Source organism: Lates calcarifer, linkage group LG21, assembly GCF_001640805.2.
Source record: "Lates calcarifer isolate ASB-BC8 linkage group LG21, TLL_Latcal_v3, whole genome shotgun sequence".
Classification (NCBI taxonomy): Eukaryota; Metazoa; Chordata; class Actinopteri; family Centropomidae; genus Lates; species Lates calcarifer.
In genome coordinates, this window is record NC_066853.1 from 9,405,261 (window position 1) to 9,426,379 (window position 21,119).

General features: G+C 39.4%; 1 protein-coding gene across 1 annotated transcript; it reads left to right on the plus strand.

The window, feature by feature from the left end:
- The first annotated feature begins 1,725 nt into the window (after positions 1-1,725).
- si:ch211-136a13.1 (HHIP-like protein 1) lies at positions 1,726-20,405 on the plus strand. The gene is made up of 14 exons (XM_018684396.2): positions 1,726-2,953; positions 9,083-9,347; positions 9,664-9,943; positions 10,087-10,212; positions 10,396-10,539; positions 12,634-12,746; positions 13,006-13,146; positions 13,539-13,613; positions 13,942-14,068; positions 14,318-14,463; positions 15,364-15,445; positions 15,946-16,028; positions 16,257-16,667; positions 18,583-20,405. Exons 1-14 carry the CDS (start codon positions 2,642-2,644, stop codon positions 19,353-19,355), a joined length of 3,078 nt encoding a protein of 1,025 aa, XP_018539912.1. The 5' UTR covers positions 1,726-2,641; the 3' UTR covers positions 19,356-20,405.
- The last annotated feature ends 714 nt before the right edge of the window (positions 20,406-21,119 follow it).

Below are 21,119 nucleotides of genomic sequence, written 5' to 3' on the forward strand. Positions count from 1 at the left end.
AATGAACAGTGAAACAGCAAATACCACAGGCTGTGTTGCAATTTAGGACAATACTGACATACATATTCTGATCCAGATAATGTCCTGTGATGCCAAATGTGATAAACTGCATTGTTTCCTTCCTTTTTACTGTAATGTTTTTGTTAGTCTGGTTTTGGTTTGGTATATTCCACTTATCCCTTTTGTGTTGTGCTACCAAAATTTGCAAATTAAAATGGAGAATCCATTATAATGGAGGTGATGTTTTTGGTGCATTTGCTTATTATCTTAATAAGAAAATGGCTAAACCAACTTTAGTAATATAAAACATAAACCTCTAGTGAGGTTGGTGATAGCAGTTTTAGCAGAGAAAAGGTGATAAACTGCATTCACTGTGTGTAGGAGGTTACATTTATATTTTAAATGAAAATGCACCCATTTATTTTTGCTTTATTAATCTTTAAGAACTGTGATTAATCATGAAGTTACATAACATGTTAAAGTGTCTATCGATCTATTTAATTCCAGGAGCGTCTGGCTGTAGATTATTTTCCTATCTGTGAGTGCAGAGTGATAAAGTGTCTCACAGTCAGCCAGCCAAATGGGAGTCACTCCATGATCTGAAAGGTGGCTGGACAGTAATGAGACACAGATGGTAGCGGTATGTCCACACACAGGCGTCCACACACACACACACACACACATAGACACACAAACCACAGGCACATGCACCCACTGCTCATCCTTTAGTCTACAATATGCTCAATGCACTGTGACATTTCACCAACATTATGGGGGAAAAAATTATACAGTATGGGATTTACATTCCCATACCATATAATTTCCAAAATGCTGACAAATCAGTCTAAATAAAACACAAATTACTTTAACAACAACATCAAAGAAACTGGAAAACCTAAATGCCATTTTTTACAACTAAAATAAGTGATTTTTAAAAAAATATTAAGCATGCTTTAGTAGCTCTGCTTTGGTCGCCACCAACAGTCTGGCTTTTTAGCTGCCACATGCTCCATTGTCTGTGTGTCATTTGGTACTTTCTTTTGTTGAAAACAGTTCTCTGCTGCAGAGAGAGTGAACCAAAACAGCAAAGTCATGGGCCTAAAACTGCAGAGTCTGGTGATGATTCTCAGATTTTTGTTCCACTGTAAGAACCCCTTTTACATACAAGTAGTTACATGATTCATTGTTTATATAAAACTATCAATTATAGCTGCTTCAGTAAGTTACAAGAAAGTGACAATATCCAAATTCGAGTAACACAATGTGAGATAACACTAATGTTGTCTTTTGTTTGACCTGTCTCTGAGCTATTCAAAAGGAAGATATACAGCTACAATTACTTGAAGTAAATATAATTGGATGCAAATGTTGGCCGGGTCTGCTCTTTAACATAACACTTGGAATTGTGTCTGGAGAGTCCATTGGTCTTTTCTTCCAGCACACGTCCTGATTCATCTGACCACACACACACACACACACACACACACACACACACACACACAGCAGTGTGAGTGAGTCTGTCTGGAAACGGCAGAGACAGAGAGGAGGTCTGGGAATGCTGAAAGTGGGGGGAGCCCAGAGGGAGGAGAGGTGGAAAGTTGCAACTTCAGGGCAATATAGACCGCATGCTATGGGAAGGAATGCATGTGTCTTTTGTAGGAGAGTGAAAGAGCAAAGGAAAAGAAGAGAGGAGGAGGAGGAGGAGGAGGAGGAGGAGGAAAGAAGCAAGAAGGGAGGGATCTAAGCTAAGGCTGCAGCGTGGCTCTGTGTCTGAATGAAAGAGCCTCTCTCCCTCTCTCTCTCTCTCTCTCTCTCTTTCTTCCACTCTCTCCTGCCGTCGGTCTCTATGTATGGCTTATATCCGCTGCAGCGAGTGAGCACATGTCCAGAGCAAACACAGCGGGACTCTCCAAGTGACTTCAAGCTGGAAGTAAATATTTTGCAGAAACTTTGGCTGAGGATGCAAACTTTCAGTTTTCAAATGCTTTCTTGAATTTCATCCCTGTTTTTAAGAAGCTGGACTATTTCTTAGAAATGCTTTTTTGAAGACTGCTTAGCATCCAGAAAACGTATTTTTGAGAAATTATCACGTGATGGACATTAAGCTTCAGTAACTGGAAGATTTGAAAACCTGATCTCCTTTGAGAATTTGTGTTCGCTGGTTCTGCCAATCAATTGCAGATCTCCACCACCAAAAGATTTCACTGGATCTGGATCAGTTTGACCTTATTTACACAGATCACAAGGGGCAGGTTGCCATATAAGTGTGATGTGTGGGTTGATAATTTAACCAGCGCAATCCTGAGTGCTTTGTAGGCCTCTGGCCAACTTGCAGGCAGGTGTGATGCTGGATCAGTGTGTTTGATAGACACACATTTCTACACACACACACACACGTCTGCCTGAAACTGCGAAAACCAGGACATCAAATGAGGGCATCCAACACTCTAAAATATTACATGAATTTTAACCTTGAGTGTCAAACCTGTGCTTGACAGATGCTGGTGGAGATGTAATATATACATTGGCTTCCTTTCTCTCACACATTATACTGAAATATCACACACAAGCTGCTTTGACTAACAGCATTATTGGGTCCAGAGCTACACTATCCTGAACTGAAAGATAGCATCTTTACACAATGGCCCCACAGACCTGTAATTTGCTCCCTCAGCGTATCCTGCGGCACACCATCTCCCCTCACCTGCCTCTGTACGTGCTGCTGTTGCTCCTCCAGACCTGGTGGGGGAGCTGTCACCCACAGTGTTTGGACTACAAGCCTCCGTTTGAGCCCCGGCAGCCATTGGTCTTCTGCAAGGAGTACTCCAAGTTTGGATGCTGTGACCTGGAGAAGGATGGGGAGATATCAGTCAAGTTTTACTCCATCATGGAAAACTTTGACCACTCAGGTTACATCACCTGCAGCAAGTACATACGCAGCATCCTCTGCCAGGTAAGAGAAAGATTTCTTTAAAAAAAAAAAAAAAAAAAAATACCATTATGCTACATTATATGGGTAAGAGTTCATCTTCTTGGGCATCCTGATGTTAAAGAGACAATATCTGTTTTTAATTGCATTAAGCAAGATCTGAAACTGTGCCATTGCACTGGAAACATACCTGTCAATGCAAGACATACAGTCATTTTCCCAGTGGGACCCACATTCATCTTTTCCAGTATGTGTTGTACTGACTATTCAGTCCCAAATATTGTGAACCTAAATATGTCTCTCATGTAAGGTAAATTTGTCCGTCTGCGGATGTTTGCAGACCCAAGTAGGAAACCTGGTGTTGACGTGCCTTTAAGATTAGCACAGTGTGCATATTTTGAGCAGTTAAAATTCACGAGTATGTATCATATGTGTTTTAGTGGGGACTAAATAACCACACTGAGAACTCTAGGAAATCTAAGTTTCTGTTTCATTCCAGAAGAAAGCGTGGTGTGGTTTGTACAGTACAGTAACCAACAAAACGTGTGGTTTAATGGCTGCATGGAGAATGGGACATCTGTTAGACAGGAGTTTACTCATGCTTGGAAAGCTAAACCACAGTCTTAACTATCACTTCATGAGTTCTTGGTGAGGTTAGCCTGTAATTGTAATTGGGCCATGTGAACCCAAATAAGCCAAATAATGCTTTGCAATAAAGTCAAATTTTTAACTGTGGTTTGAACATTACAGCTAAATTCAGAGGAGGTTCTTTGACCCAAAGCAGAGCAAGTTATTGACTTAAAACTGTCAAACAAAGACTTGAAAGAGGACTCACTGGCTTACATTTTCTCATGTGTGTAACGCATACAGTAAATCCACAAAGAGTAAACTATGCCTCATCCCTCCGAGATTCCCAGAAAACATGTGTTTAGTATCTTTTCTCACGTGAGGCACAGACATAGGCATGGGTTAACAAGACTCCAGATGCTGATACAGAACAACTATATGAGAAAAGATTACAGCACAATGTAACAGCACACTTATAGTACTTTTTCTTTTTCCCACAAAATACACACAAGATTGAACAACATAATTGGGAAGTTCAGAGGAATTTGAATGTCTTGGGCATTAACTATCAAGCATATTGACTGAAATCTATGTACTACCTTAAATAGTGGAAAACTAAAATAAGCTGTATTCTGTGACAGTATTGTGAGTGGATATAAATGAACTGTAATAGGAGAATTTGATAAACAAGTAACAGTTTCAGACTGTTAAAGACCAGAGATATTAAAAACAATGACTCATACTGCAGTAGTCAAAAATGACAAAATAAAGTTAAATATTGTCATAGATTTGAGTTGTATTTTAAGTGAGATGGCAATCTTCATAAATGTTGGGTAATAATGACTTTCTATTTAGAGTATCACCACGTTTTAGTTTCTTTTCTGAGCTCACTAATGTTAGAGAGAGAGCCACGAAGCCAGTACTACTCACTGATTGCATAATTTGGCGCTGACTTTGCAGCTCAGACACTAAACTACGTGCAGATCGTGAGTGCAAATTGAATGATTGGTGCAGCGCAATTTTGGCCTGGTGCATACTTTATGCTCCAGATATAATCTTCATTCTACAGAAGCCAAAACAACCGGGCTGAGGGCTGTCCCACGAATAACACTTTTATCTTTGATATCAACACCATAACAATGGGGGAAAAAAAAAAAAAAACACTTTTGCCAGTTTTACTGGCAGTTTAAAAGATCATACACTATGTAAAGACAGTGACAAATCCTCTGACTCGTAAAATATAGGTTTCTGTCACTGTGGTAATTATAGCCTACTGTGGTTCTTTCCAAGCAGGGCAGGCCATGTGTTGTGTGTAATGACAGCACTGCAGCGCACGTACGACTTTCTATGGTTAGTCTAGTTTGACTGATATATAGCCTGAATTCAAAACAATGTAAATATGTAAAGCTTAGAGTGGAGTCTCTCTTTTTTTTAAACCTTACACACAGAGTTATTTTTAGTTAACGAGCTCCTGTAGAGAAACTGTTTTGAAGAAACTGTTATTTTGCAGGCGTGTGATTTTTTCATTTCTTAAATGAGCACAATTATCTTAAAAGTTATCTTAAAGGAAAACAAAAGTCCCAAACCTTTTTCATTTTTTTCAGTCTTTAGACCAAAGGATCAGTTAAAAGAAGTGAACTATAGCACTGAAATATGTGGTTGTTTCTTTGAACTATTAAAATTTTGTTAATATATTTTATCATGATTATTTGTTTAGTTTTTAGTTGTTTTTGTTTTTAAATCTCCTCTGGAAGGAGACCCATTCTGTGGTTGTGGTCGCTCCCAGGTCAATGAAAGAGGCCATGGAGGTGGTTGAGTTACACTGCCAAGGTACTTATCCTGGGTAAACCCACTACACTGAGACCCTCTGTTCCAGCTGCATTACAGGAGCTTCCTGATATCAATGACACAGGGAAGAGGGGGAAAGAGAGACTGGCAAGCAGATAGAGAGACAGAGACTGACAGACAGAGAGTGAGGAAATGAGTAAGCAAGCGTGTGTGCGTGTGCGTGTATGTGTGTGTGTGTGTGTGTGTGTGTGCGTGCGTGCGTGTCAGGGAGACAGGAGGGAGACTGTCATGATCCCTTAGCTTAACTGACAAAACAAACAACCATTTCCTCCCCTGGCCAGGGGTACAGGATATATCAAGCTCCTTCAAGAGAGGGACATAGAGGAGGAGAATGAGGAGGAGAGATACATAAAAGCAGTGAAATAGATTAAATCTGGCAGAAATTAAAGGAAACATAAAAACAGGCAGAGGATTCTTAAGAAAGGAGATCAGAGATTCCCTAAGACAGACAAAGAGGACAAGAGGCCATCAGTTTAATGCAGATGTAGAATAAAATGTGTGTGTGTGTGTGTGTGTGTGTGTGTGTTATAACTGCAGCTATTGCTCAACCTTGTTCTGCCTTTTTAATATGACTACATCCAATATTAAAATCAAAACCAACAAAATCCGACCTGAGGCTACTCCAAAAACATTTAGCAAGCACTTACTAAACAACAGAACACTGAATTAACTGTTTCCCCTGCTGCATTTTTAATAAGCACTTTTAAGCACTGTAACAGCGTTCCTTAATTTTTCTTGTTCAAGTTTCCCAGCAGCATGTGAATGCACCATACCACAACAAATCTCAAACACACAGCAGCCAACCAGCTGCTGTCCTTCTGTCCTTTTCTGACCACAATCATAACTACTGGAGCTCAGCATCCACGTGCAGTATCTGACTCCAGCTGTGATTTACAGTAAATGGATATCACACAGGTTTAAGTTTTGTTATTAAGTTATTCCTCCTCTTTTCTCTACATCTCTCATTTCTACCGTTCACTTTCTCTGTCCCTCCCTTTTGGGGTCCAGTCAAGGTTCAGGTTCACACATTTATCAGGCATCTGTTTGCCACGAGTCTTCTCTCTCTCTGCTATAATAAAAGACAGCCGTGCGGACCAGTCAGTGCAGCATGGAGAGTCAGGAACATAGATGCCAGTGAGAAAGACTGAAAATGGCATTTTTCCTGCTCAAGTTTGAATCTCGGTCTGCTCTGAACTGGACAGCATAAACACCAAATTATGGTAGTTTGAAGTGGTTGCATTGTTAGGGAACAGCTGTTAGAAGTTATATGCATTTATCCTACCCTATGATAATAGGAGCCAAAATAAGGCTGTCTCAGAACAATGGGTGGTTTTTCAGCTTCAGTTGGTCAAACAAGAGAGGTGAAGACCATGTGAACCTGTAGCTGCAGTGATGAGTGGGCATCAAATGATTTACCATATGCGTCCAAAACCAGACACCGCTATGTGAAACATCTGCATGACTCTTGCTTGAAATACAGTGTGAATAGTAAAGAAGATGAATAAAAAGGAAGCGTAGGAATCGATTCAGTCAGCTTCCATCTGCTCCACATCCCAGTTTGCTCCAGAAACTGCTTTCATCAACAGTTCCAGCAGTTCTGACTGAACACAGCTTTGGTTTCGCCCTGTAGAGCTAAAGCTGTTCCCAAAGATGGCTCTGATCTCTGCCCAGAAATGTACTTTCATGTCATTTAACAAAGATTCTCTGTTGCAGTTAGCTTCTCTGTCTCTATTTTTGGTGAGTAATGGTATTATTTATTCATACAGCTGTGTGAGCCAAAAACTTACAGTACATTCTCATCAACTTTGATTAAACAATATCACATCAACAACTTATAATGTTTTTACACTGGCACCAATAATGGTATGCTGAATTAGCTATTAGCAGCTCTGTTTGTAATGTACACATGGATGTACAGTATGCATCACTATCATTGGATGACTCTGATACTGAAGAAAGCTTAAAAACATGTAGGTTGTCAGACAAGTTCTACAGTTATGAGGAGCGTCTTTTACCTCTGATTTCTAAGTCAATTTATGGACCTTAGTTATTATGAACAGAAAAGACAGTGCCATCCTTTATATGTGTTGTGTATGTGTGTTGAGATTTGACTGAGTCATGACTTTGAAGGAAAATAAATCTTGACACACATTCTGGCAATCGGGTGCTAAGGGATTTAGCTAACTAAGTTATGTAATAACTAAGCTATTTCAAAAAATATTGAAATAATGTTTAAGCAGAAATAAAAGCATGTACAAGCACACAAACATGCCTTTATATAACTTGGAGGAATATCAACAAATAAATTAATAACTAAACCAGCACATACACACAAATACTTGCAGTAACAACTATGCATACAGTACATACACTCTCAGACTGTGACATATAACTTCCTTCCTTTTCTCTCCTGTATTATATCCATAATTGATAAGGTGTCACGGTTAATGGGGCTTTTTGAGCTTGACATGCACAAAGAAATAAAAATGGAAATAATTCATAAGCAGCTTTTTCAGGTACGAGCAAACATAAGCTCTGTTACACGCAGAGTTTGCCTGTGTAGGTGTGCAAGTAAAGTTGTAGTTTCTTGTGCATGGAAGTGTTTTCATCAACCAGGTTTCTTTGTTATTGTTACAGTAGATTATTTACATGTGCCTGCAATTAGATGTAGATGTATTTTTAACGAGAATAAATCCACCACTTGTGTAACCACTAGCATTAATCCACATTTGTGTAACTACTGAGTTCAGGTGGAAGACTGTGACACAATACAGTTGAAACTTTTCTTGAATTTATCTCTCCTTGGGTTAATAAGAGACAACAGCACATTTGGTTTCAAGGCCTACAACTGCTACGTGGACTAACAATAAGAGTCAGTCTAAGTTCTTCTGACTTGTGCTAAATAATTAAAACCTTTTTTTGCCTAAATGCCAAAAACATCCTTTGGGAAAGTGTACTCATCTCAACAAATTATCCACTAGGAACAAAATGAATTGCATGTCTTCTACAAACTGCAATAGATGAAAGTCCCGCTTTTACCACCGTTATTGCTCATATAGACATTTTACTCTCATTTAACTTGCCTGACACTGTACTTAACTACAGTTCGTGCATCTGTTACCATCTAGTCAGTTGGTTTTTCATATTTGTGTCCCTGCCAAACATTTTATGAGTAAATAAGTGATGTTATGCTGGTTTTTTTTGTTCACTACTTCCCGGTGATGATCAGTTAGGCTAATCTGGCGTTGAGTGAGAGAGCACCAGTCAACCACATGATGGTTTGGTTTGCCATGCCTCCATGTGCCTACAGCTCACTATTCTGGGTGTGGACAGTGTGGTTGTGACTTAATAACTGACTGGACCTTCCTGGGATCCATTTATATCAGGCAGCACTCAGACAGGCTGTATATAACCCAGGCCTGACCAGTTAAAGTGAGGCGGTGAGGAGCTGTGGCAGAATAAGTCCACAAATCCTCAGTTTATCTGATCCATACATGTCCTTAACTCTACCTCTGAGATAAACACATTTGCTTAAAAGAGGGATAATAAGCACAGACACTTAAAACTCTCAACCCCTGATAAAAATCTGCATAGAAAGGAGCAAAAAACTTCCATCTACAGTGTCACGCTTTTATTTTTTAAAAAAGTGCTGCATTTATAATGTCTTCATAACTTGAACCATGAGAAAATTCTTAAATATTCATTCTTAAATAAATTTGTGTTTCTTTTCCTTTGCAGGAGTGTTCTCCATATGCTGCCCACCTGTATGATGCTGAAGATGCCAATACACCTATGCGGATGCTGCCTGGGCTGTGTGGTGATTACTGCTCCAACTACTGGAATCAGTGTCGGTACACGCTCAGTCTCCTCTTGGAGGACATGGGAAGCCCACAGGAGTTTGCAAACCTGACTGCAACGATAGAAGAAGATCGCAAAAGGTTCTGTGACTTTCTGGAGCTGAAGGACAAACAGTACTGCTACCCAAATGTACTGACAAATGCAGGTATGGTGTTGGATCTATTGTTGACTGTTCTAATAGTGAGGATGAGTATTCATCCCCTGGGAACCATGAATGTCAAGGTATACATTTTCATGGTAATTTTTCCAGTAGTTGTAGAGGCCAGTCTGAGCCAAAGTGGTGGAGCAACCAACAGACTGGCTTTGCTATCCCTTCATCCCTTATTATATACATACACATGCACTTAATTGATTTTTATGCCAACATGTAGATATCTGGAGAATAGGGGGGTAGCAATCAAGTCTGTCTTCTTGCCATAAAGACTCTAGCTTTCCCTTTCTGTATCTCCTTCTGCCCCCAGAGCTAAATGCTAACCTCGGCTCAGTACGTGAAGATCCGAAAGGTTGCCTGGAGTTGTGTTTACAGGAGGTTGCCAATGGACTTCGTAACCCTGTGGCCATGATTCATGCTGATGACGGAACTCATCGCTTCTTTGTGGCAGAGCAGCTGGGTTATGTGTGGGTGTATTTGGCTAATGGCTCCAGGATCGACCGTCCTTTCCTCAACCTTACACGGGCTGTCCTCACCTCACCATGGGCTGGAGATGAGAGGGGATTCCTCTGCATAGCCCTGCACCCAAGGTTCATACTTTCATAACAACAGTACCAAGTGGCTTTTTGCACAGATTGTCACACCTTTCACCTCAAAGGAAAAGGTGACTGTGCCTACATCATGTGTAAAGCATGACTTGGACATGAACATTTAGCTTCTCTTCTGTACTTAGGTTCACAACAGTCAGAAAAGCCTATGTATACTACTCTGTGTCTGTCAAGAAGGAGGAGAGGATACGTATCAGCGAATTCACACTGTCAACACATGATGATAACCAACTAGATCATTCATCTGAGAGGTGAGAAGTCCAAATATAAACAAAGAGACGCAAAGTTTTCATGATACTTCGTCCATCTAAGCTGCATATACTGTGGCCTGTATGGTTTTACGTGTATATACTCCAACAAACACTTGCAATGTATTCATGCATGTCTTGGATGACATGTATATATTTATTCTCTTCTTATCTCTCTTGCTGTAGAACCATCCTTGAGGTGGTAGAGCCAGCATCCAATCATAATGGAGGACAGCTTCTGTTTGGCCATGACGGCTATCTGTACATCTTTATTGGTGATGGTGGCCGAGCTGGGGACCCTTTTGGAGAATTTGGCAACTCACAGAACAAGTAAATATAATTTAACAAATTTAGGTGCTCAAGAATGACATTAACACTGACCAACACCTCACATCAAACTCCTGAGCTAGCACACTACTGTTGTAACAAAATATGTATTCACGCCAAAAAAGCCAACCTGAAATATGCAGCAAATCTATGACGTGAGCCCAGGAAAAGTTTGAAACCTAATTGGTTAAGACAAAATTATATCTCTTTCAAAGCTTCACTCTTACATGTAATTTAGAATAATTTGACTAAATAAGATAAACACATCCCTCAGGCTGCTCTATTGAAAAAGAAACTGCTGATCAAAGAAAAATTTAAAAACCTCCTTGACAGTGAGGTGTTGTCAACATAAACATATATTAACAAAATACCAGAGCCTAGTTAACTGGAAACGATTTCCAGTTGCTTAAATTCCTGTTAAATAAAGTCTAATGAAAAGAATCTAAATTATGGAGAACATAAACTTAAGACCTGTTGCTTAGAGACAACTATATAGTAAATGATACCTGTTTGAAGACTGATAATCTTATACTTATAAAACTTCTCGTAAACCAAGGATCTCCTTGGGGTGGGACCTGCTCATATAAATCTAATTATTACTTCAAGGTTACAAAAGTATCCTTGAAACCTACAATGCTCTGCAGTGCACTTGTTTATTGATTTCAGTAATTAAAATACATTTTCAAAACTGGCACAAAACATACTTAAGGGTTTGTTCAGAGGACCTCAGTTATGTGCACTTTGAAATGAGTGTTGAACACTTTTGGTAGAAACTGTGTAATTGCATTTACAGGCAGAGAGGACTTGTTGTTCTCATTCTTAAATAAAAGCATTGCCCATACACTGTAAGTGTTTGGTTGCAGTCCACAGATGCTGATGAGAGATGTGTTTAGTTGACATGTACAGTATATGTACATGTACAGTATATGTGGATGCTATTATGTGGTTTGTCATTCAGCAACAAACTGCGACTGTCATTCTTCATTCTCATTTGATCTACGCACAGTGGTTTAAATGTTAATAACTGCCAAAGAACAAAAAAGGTGTAAATATAATTGCTCATATATGTTGCACATACCTCCAAGAGTGTCATATTTGGAGATTGATTATGGAAAAAAATAAGGTGTGATATAAAGCTAACTAATATTGCAGCTTCATGCCAAAATAAAAAAATATTCTTGTTATCTTTTAAATTCATACAGAGGCTAAAGCTAAAATGAATTGTTAATGGCACTGTGGTGGGAGAAACCGTCGGAGTAACACATTCATTTGAAGTCTTATAAGCAGAAGGTTAATGACACAGTTTATGAAACATTCAGTATGGTTTAGCTGAGATGCTGACACCTTCTCTGCAGACAGTTTGGCTGTTTAGCTTGTTAGTTCCTGAGGGGTTCTGTTGACACAGTGTATTAGCTGTTCTGGGAATGACTGGGGATACACCCAGCCAAATCTAATATTGACACTACACATTGCGGGCCACCACACACTGGTATGTGTACGGGAGAGAGAGTGGAGCGTGGGATTGGAAAGAGTGGAAAAGGGGTATAAGTGATCAGGGCATATGGAGGAGAAGGGTGCATAATGAATGACAAGGGAGGTGTACTTGGAAAAAGATGGAGAAGGGGAAACTAAGAAAGGAGGAAAAGGACTAACTTAGATATTCAGCTCAGATGGGGTGACGGAGAGAAAAGTGAAGGTAGAGTGGACACCAACCAAAGAAAGGATGTTGGATGGAGAGGAAGACACGGGAGCGAGGTTGAATATTTTAAGGATTAAAGGAGGGAGGAGGATCAGGTTGAGGACCAAAGTTGCAGAGATAAAGACAAAGATGGGGTAGAGGAAATACTGATGGAAAATAAAAAGCAGCGAAGTTCAGTACAGAGGAAGATAAAGTTTTATTTGCAATAAATACACAAAGAGGACAACAAGACAGAGTAAGGGGATTTAGGAGTTAAAGGTGAAACACAAGTTGAAAAGAAAAATAAATGAAAGAATCAGGCCTATTTGTACCAGCCTTTAAAAAAAGCCCTCAGTCACTCACCTCAGACTCTTTAAATCTTTCACAGTCTCTCATCTGCTCTTCCTTGTGTTGGATAGGTCAGTGCTTCTTGGCAAGGTGCTGCGTATTGATGTCGACAACAATGACGATGGCGCCCCATACAGCATTCCATCAGACAACCCGTTCCTGAGGGAGAAGCAAACACGACCTGGTAAAACCCCTAAAATATTCTTTTTGTGGAATATATGCGTGAGTTGTACGATGAATCGAACATTTAAGATGAATGAACTGTAAATGCCTGATCTAGACTTTATCTCTGAAGAGTTCATATAATGTGTGACTGCAGCACTCCTGCTGAGAAAGACATATCTCAGTACATGAAAGTGAATGTCTTCATAAACACTGCCATTTTCAAACAGAAAAAAACAGCTGTATTTCGTTTTTCATCTCATTCTGTCTTCCTTTTGCAGAGATTTATGCCTATGGAGTACGCAACATGTGGCGCTGCTCCATTGACCGTGGTGACCCCACTACAGGCCGGGGCAGAGGCAGGATGTTTTGTGGTGACGTAGGCCAGAACAAATATGAAGAGGTGGACCTCATTGTTCAAGGTAGTTTGAAGCAGCATTTCACTGTGGAAGGAGACTCTACTTCAAAGATCTCACTTGAGGTTGCTCACTCTTATTATCTACTCATCCCCACACCATATAAAACTACTCTCTGAGACCACACAGTCAGACAGTGAGTCAGACACCATAGCTTAATCTCCCTACGCTCCCTAACAATAACGGTGAATGGGGTCTGGTTGTGTTGTTCCAAAAAAAGGCATGAAATAAACAAACATCAAATTACATGTCTCTTTTTCCAGCCAATCCAACAATTGTTCTGCGATTACAAAAGTGTATTTACAGTATATTTACTGCGTTATGAAGCAACTCCCATTAGGAAAAATTGCACAGTGGTTTTTTTGATGAGTAAAAACTGTGTCAACGCATGTTTAAAGGAGGCAACTATGGATGGAGGGCAAAAGAGGGCTTCAGCTGCTACGATCGCAAACTCTGCCAAAACTCGTCTCTAGGTGAGTGGAATTTCTGAGTCTCTGTCGCTGACTTTAGACTCTAATATTTGCACAGAGAGACACAAAATAGCCTCTGCAAAGTGAACACAGACATGAGCTATTACGTTTCTTCTTCTTTTTATGAGTTGAGAAGGATTGAATTGTTAAAATACTCATAGTAATTTCTGTTCTATGAAAGCTTCTTACCAGTCATACTTTGTCATTTATGTCTGAACAAATTTGTGAGGTCAGGCTCCAAAATTACTTTAATATAACCTACAGTATATAGTCTGTGTCTACACTGTGTTCATGTTATGTGATGAACTAACGTGTTGTTCTGTCTGTGTAGATGACATCTTGCCTATCTTTGCCTACCCTCACAAGTTGGGAAAATCAGTGACAGGAGGATACATCTACAGAGGCTGTCAGATGCCCAACCTCAACGGACTCTACATCTTTGGGGATTTCATGAGTGGGTATGTATTTCTGCCTTATTCAATTGGTCAGTCAAAAATTATTATTATTTTTTTTTGTATGTGTAACACTTCACCGTACCTGGAGAAACACAAACACTTTCAGAAACACAAAGCACAACACGCTGCACTTACACTGAACAACAACATAATTTCATTGTATAGTACTAAAATGTGTCTATATATCTGTATTTAAAGGGATATATTTGTGCTGGTGTGGATATATGTGTATCTCTGTTTGTTTGTATTTAGGCGTCTGATGTCTTTAAAGGAGAATGTCACCACAGGTGAATGGCAGTACACTGAGATCTGTATGGGAACAGACCAGACCTGCAGATTCCCCAAACTCATCAACAGTCATTATAAATACATCATCTCTTTTGCTGAGGATGAGGCAGGTAATGACATGTATCAGGCTACATAATATTCAAGGTGGAGCTACACACAAATGTTGCATAACTAGCCAAAAATAAAAGAAATTAGGTCATTAAGGTGTGGGAAACTGTATTTTTGTTAATACAATTAAGTTGAGTAATACGATTGAGTGGTATGTGTTGGACTTTGAAAAAGAAAACCTGTTTTGCCAGGAGGCCTTCATCAACACATAATGATGTTATCACAAACTTGATGGTTCTTTAATGAGGTTGGGTGGATGCTGCTAAAACAGTCCAAATTTTGCATGTTGAACCAACCAACGTATCTCAGTGGTGATTATTATTATTTCCCTGCAGCGCAAATTTTTACGGCATTTTTGACAATATTAACTTACTCATAGTGATTCAGCTTTGCAAACTTAAAATGCAATGAACAAGTGATGATAAGTACATTTCAGTGACGTGAAGTTCTCAATTTACTACACTGTCTGAATTTCTGAGGAGTTTACATGTTTCAGTAGAGAGTTAAGTTTGACTTAGACTTTGGTTTGGATTACAGAGAGCAGGCTGCTGACTTATTAGAGAGAGTGTTGCACACATGCTTCTGGCCTTAGATAATCTCTTCTCTCCCTCTCAGAATGTTTTGAGGCAGATTTAAGTTGACAAGTTCAAGCAAAGTTCAAACCTCTTTACTGTAAGACACCTTCCCTCACCATAACACATATTTTGTACCTTGTTATGTGTCATTTTTCTTCCTTCTTCTCTCTTCATCACCTGTTTTCCCTCTCCCGCTCTTTGTCCTATTCATACTTGTAAATATCTCACTCCCTCCTGCTTCCTTTCTATGTGCTTTTCACCATATTTTCACCCCTTTTTTTTCACTAAAATTGTTGTTAATGAGTATTTCTCTTTGTCTTTTTCTAGGTGAATTGTATTTCTTAGCCACAGGAGCCCCAAGTGCGACAGCCAGAGCAGGAGTGATCTATAAGATAGTGGACCCTTCCAGGTAGCTAACCATCACTATGAGTGTGTGGTGTAGAAGTTAAGGTACTTCTGATCACATCTGAGAAATGATACATTTTCTTTGGTCTTGTCAAGAGGCCAACTGTGAGAGTGTAAACTTCACCAGACGGGAAACTAACCATCAACTAACTGGGACCAGGACTGCAAGTTATGGAGACCTTGACTAAACTAATTATTTCTAGAATACACTTAAATTACTTAAAATGTTCTTTAAAAAGCTACAGAACTCAAAAAGCTCCTCTGGGTCAAAGTGACCCGGTGGCCGACAATGTACCTTTGTGTGTGTGTGTGTGTGTGTGTATGTAGTAGTAGTAGTAGTAGTAGTAGTAGTAGGATTTGTTGTTGTGCATGACATTTGTGATTCTGAAGCGGTTATCTTTTGTTTTTGAATAATAGTAAGAAGAAAAAAGTATACGGAATACGAAGGGCAATGGGAGGGTTAATAAGTTACGTGTGTTAATTTTTCCTCTCGTTACCCCACAGACGAGCTCCACCAGGAAAATGCAGCATCAAGCCATCGCATGTTAAGATAAAGGGAAAACTGATTCATTTCCATCCCAAAGAAGGTACAGGAAGTCTTAAAATAATGTTTATTTCTCTCACAATGCTTCCTAACTTCTTTCTGTTTCACTTTTGGTTTCCTTTTGTTGTTGCTCTTTATACAAACATTAGACTATTCTACCAAAACCTCATCTTGTCATGTAGTCAAACACCATGAATATATGTTGTCAAAGTCTGGACAGGTTTTTTGACGTTGTAGAAATGTCTTTAATTCTTCCTCTTTGTATTTGCAGAGTATGTAATCAACAAGAAACCGACCACAACACCTGTTCCCACGACGACCACAAGAAAAACTACGACAACAACAAAGAAAACACCAAGAAAACCATTCATAATAATAAAACCACCAATGCCAACAAGAAAAACAATTAGAAAAACACAGCTACCAACACCACCAACAACAACAGCAACAACCAGAAAAACAACATTACAGACAACAAGAAAAACAACAACCAGAAAGACAACGATACCATCAACGACTATAAAAGTAACAACAACGAGAAAGACAACATTACCTCCAACAACAACTATAAAAGCAACAACAATAAAAACAACCTCAGCCACAACAGTAAAACCAACAACCTTACCTGCAACTGTCCAGATGGCCATGGCAACAACAACTTCTGCCACAACCACACCCACTGGTAGGCCCACTGGTGCACCTGGTTACCAAGCCAGCTCCACTGATTACCCAACTTCTAGGTCAACTGTTAACCCAACCACTAGGCCCACTATTTATCAAACCACTAAGTCAATTGTTAGGACTAAAATTACACCCACCAATAAACCAGTGCACACCTTGCCTCGGGGAGAAGCCACCGGCATCAAACCAGGTGGTTTCTTCATCTGCGCTCTACTTTTCTTTTACATTTTAACATGTTAATAGCTTAATTAACACTTCCTAACTCCAGGCACGTTTTCAAATGGAGTATTCTTTGCAATTTTACTTTCAAGTGATAAAATCACAGCACTTTTAGTACAATTATAATAACATCACAATTATAATAATATCACAGTTGTACATAATTGTCGCGGGTGTCTTGGTTGCTACAAATGTCAGTTACAGGCTGTCTAATGACTCAAAGCTATATGGAAATGAAACCTTATGAAATATAAAAGTTTTAATTGTTTGGCAGCTAAGTTTACTGTAAATTTGCAAACTTCACCACTTTTTGATCTGTATATCTATCTGATGTACTTATTACAGTGCCAGTCTGGCTATTACAACTTTTTTATATTTAAGCAGTTTTATTGTATGGGCAAGAATAGTGAAACTACCAAAATGCTTGTTCGAGTATGTTAGCGATGAGTTACATAGCTCTGAGGAGTTTTAGGTCGAGAAAGATGATTAAACAGGTGCTTCAAAGCAAGGTGATAAATAACTTAAAAAAAACAAGTGGGCTTATTTGGTAAATACTATAGTAATATATTTATTTTAAATTATGCAATTGGCTGTTTTGCACAGTGCTCTAAGAAACTGTTTCACAAACAATTAAAATTACTGTACTCATGATCATTTTTATTGCTTTAAATTATAAGCAAATTGTATTTTAAAATAGACATTTTAATTTTTTCATAGGTTATTGTTAAATAGTGTATTACTTATAATTTAATCTCTTCTAAGACTTGGTGCAATTTTGTTCTCTTACTTATGCTTCCTATCAGTCTCCGCACTTACTTTACAACAACTCTGCACTGGAGAAGTCAAAAGAAAAAAAATCCTCTAAATCACGGAGGACTATAGATCTGCTTTAACAGATTAAAGCAGTGTTCACAACATTAAATGTTAGTAAAATTGCAATTAAATTGTTCAAAATGTAATTATAATTACAGTAGAGGTAAATGTCTTACTACTGGGTACTTTATGTTATTAATGAATAAGTTTGCCTGTGCAGATATAGACTGGGGGATGAGCCATTTGCACGAGCTTATGTCAAACTCAGGTACTGGAATTAGCTAAAGTGGCCTTCATTCCCAACTTTAATTCCTGCTTACGTGCTTTTCTTTGGCTGGTACAAGAGTCTAAAGCAGGATAAATGGTGCTTATCAATGTTTCGAGTATTTGCACTACTTTAAGTTAAATCAGGTACATTGACATTATTTATTTTGAATAAATGGTTCTGCATCAGCCTCAGTTTGGACATTCATCTTTGTGTGTCTGTGTTTATGTCTTTCCTTTGCCTGCGTTTAAGAAGAAAAATTCTCTAAATGGCTTTAGTGAGCTGTCAGGTCATGGATCATACTCTTAACTAATGCTTTGTTGTATTAGTTAAAGGACTAGTATGACATTTTAGGAAACATGCTTACTCATTTTCTTGCCATAAGTTGATCAATCAATATGATTCACATGTTCGTCCATTATATATATGGATGTCAGCTAGCAGCCATTTAGCTTAGTTTAGCATAAAGCTAACCAAATAACATCTTAGTTAGCTAACCAGCTGCTGGATGTAGCTTCATATTTACCATATATGTGTGTATTACTTAAAAAAATCATCTTTAACACATTGTAAATCTACATATATTCAAATAAAGAGGGTGATTCTGTCTCTCCCTCAGGTTATCGCACAACCGTCATGACTGCAGTCTCCTCTAGGATTGCTCAAACCCCAATCATCACCACACGTCCAACAAGGAGACATGGCAGACCCCTTCAGTATCCCCCTAGTACCACCTCCCAACCTTTAACTTCACCGCAGCTTCCTCCTCCTCCATCCACAACATCTCTGAAACGATCCCAGATGGCTCTGACCTCTACAAGTTACCCTGAGCATCCTGGAGCCTTGACCACACCTCATCCACCATATTGGAGCCAGAAACCCACCGTACCATCCTACAAGCCCCAGAGACCACCCATCAACACCATGCCGCCTAAAGGGCAGGACCAGAAGCTGTGGATTGGAGAGAAGCTGGAAAGTGCTGGGGAGGGCAACCAAGTATTCAAGAGACCCAGAGGAAGAGGCAGAGGCAACGGTATCAAAAGAGGAAGAGGAGGGAGAAGGCTGAGGGCCGGTTCAGTGAGACTGGTGAGCGCTGATGGTTTATCAGATCGAGGCAGAGTGGAGATCTTTATCCGAGGAGAGTGGGGGACAGTGTGCGATGATCTTTTCACCAGCAAGGCAGGCACTGTGGTGTGTCGACAGCTCGGCTTCACGACGGCGCTGGCGGTGATGAAGAGGGCTGCGCTGGGTGAGGCAGACAGCAGCGTCAGGATCCTATTGGATGACGTGGAATGTGAGGGTGGGGAGACATCATTGCTGGACTGCAAGAGATCCAGAGTTGGGAAACACAACTGCTCACATGGGGAAGATGTAGGGGTGATCTGTGGTTAGCACAGAGGAGTGAGACGTAGATGTCTGATATGTACCAAAAACACAATTTGTTTTATGCATGTGCGAAACTGCGGCTACTACCTGACTCCATTACCTTAACACTAATACTTGCACGTGTTGAACAAACTGGGTTTCCAATACTGACAGGGTAGTGACAGTGGGAAAGCATAGGAAGCAAAGGAGTAGACAGGGGAGTGATGTATGGTACTGTCACTCACAGGAAGTGTTAGGAGGAGGCGAGCAGAGAGGAGGAGAGAATTTGAAGAGGGTATGATAGGTTATGACAGACTGTCCATTTTTAAGCACAAATGTTCAAGTCAGTTTGCCAAAATTTTGAATTGAATTATGAATTGTATTTTTCCAGTTTTGCATATTGATATTCCATTTTTCAATATCCGCGCACTGCTAAACGCTCAGTGGTCCATCTGCATTACCTTTTTGTTGGCTTTGTCGGATCCTATTTGAAGACAGTTTCTCCTAAACTCACTCAGTCCACTGTTGTGTAAAAACTAACCAAGCACATACAGCAACACCAGTGATTATAGTTAATGGTAACATATAAACTAAAAATAATTTCAAATTTCAGTCTCAGTAAACTACTAAGGAAATCTGCCAAACTGTCCTTTGTCCAGTGCCGAAAACAAATGTGAAGTTTGCAGATTCACCCGTTTGACCATCCAAATTTATAACGTTATAACTCTGCTCTGGCAAAGTGTAAACTGCTCCACAAATGAGATGCTGCGCGATCTCCATCTACTCTTGCCAGTAATGACACAGGAGTAGATGGTAAAAGCACATTTGCCTTGAAATAACTGTGCTAACTGTGTGGTTAGCGACCATGAGCCCAAATAGTCTCGACGTCAGTGTCTGTAGCTTCAAACAACGCTTATTTCGGTGGACGCCCAAATAAATTTGACTTGTGATGTGGCACTTATGGCAGTGGTATTGTTGTTGTCAAAAGAGTCAACACTTGATGAAAGAGCCTTACTGGAAGAGTGACAATTATACTGCCAAATGCTGTAATGTTTGTTACTGTTTACATTTTTAGAGATAAAATGTAATACCAAAACTGGTCAAAATGGAATAAGTTAGTTTTGGAGAAACCTTCATGATGCTCTATCTGTTCTGTTTACATATTTACTGGGGTAAAGCCGCCCAGTCCTGTTCAAATAGTCTGTGTTCTGAGGAGATACTTGTATTTTTGTATGCATAATTTCAGCAGGTCTATTTTCTATTTGCTTTTTTGATACTTTTTTGAATGTAGTTTTAAGATTTAAAAAATCTAAAGAATTTTAACAAGGAAATGCTGGACATTCTGTACGATGAATGTAATAAAATGTTTCCAGTTTTATATAAAGAAGTTGAACAGCATAGAGTACCTGTCATGTGAGTAAAGTTTAATGCAAAGTGATTTCCTTGTCATTGTCTATTATTCTCTGCCAGTGTTTTCTAATGAGGTGAAGCATGATGGCTCACTGTGGATCACACTGATTTGTGCAGCACACTCTACCTAAACTCTGCGATAGGTTAGAGAGTGTCTCATTCTATCACTCACTTTTTCTCACTTTCGGACTGTGATCAAGATGTCAGGAAACAGCACTCTAAAATGAACACTATTCTTGATCGTTCAGTTGATTTTGCCAAGCTTCAAGCGCCACGTGTTAGCCAGGCACTCTGAAGTTCTTAACACAGACATCTAAAAGTTATGTGGCGAGAAAGAAAGAAAGAGAGAGAGAGAGAGAAAAAAAAATCAGGTCTGTTCTG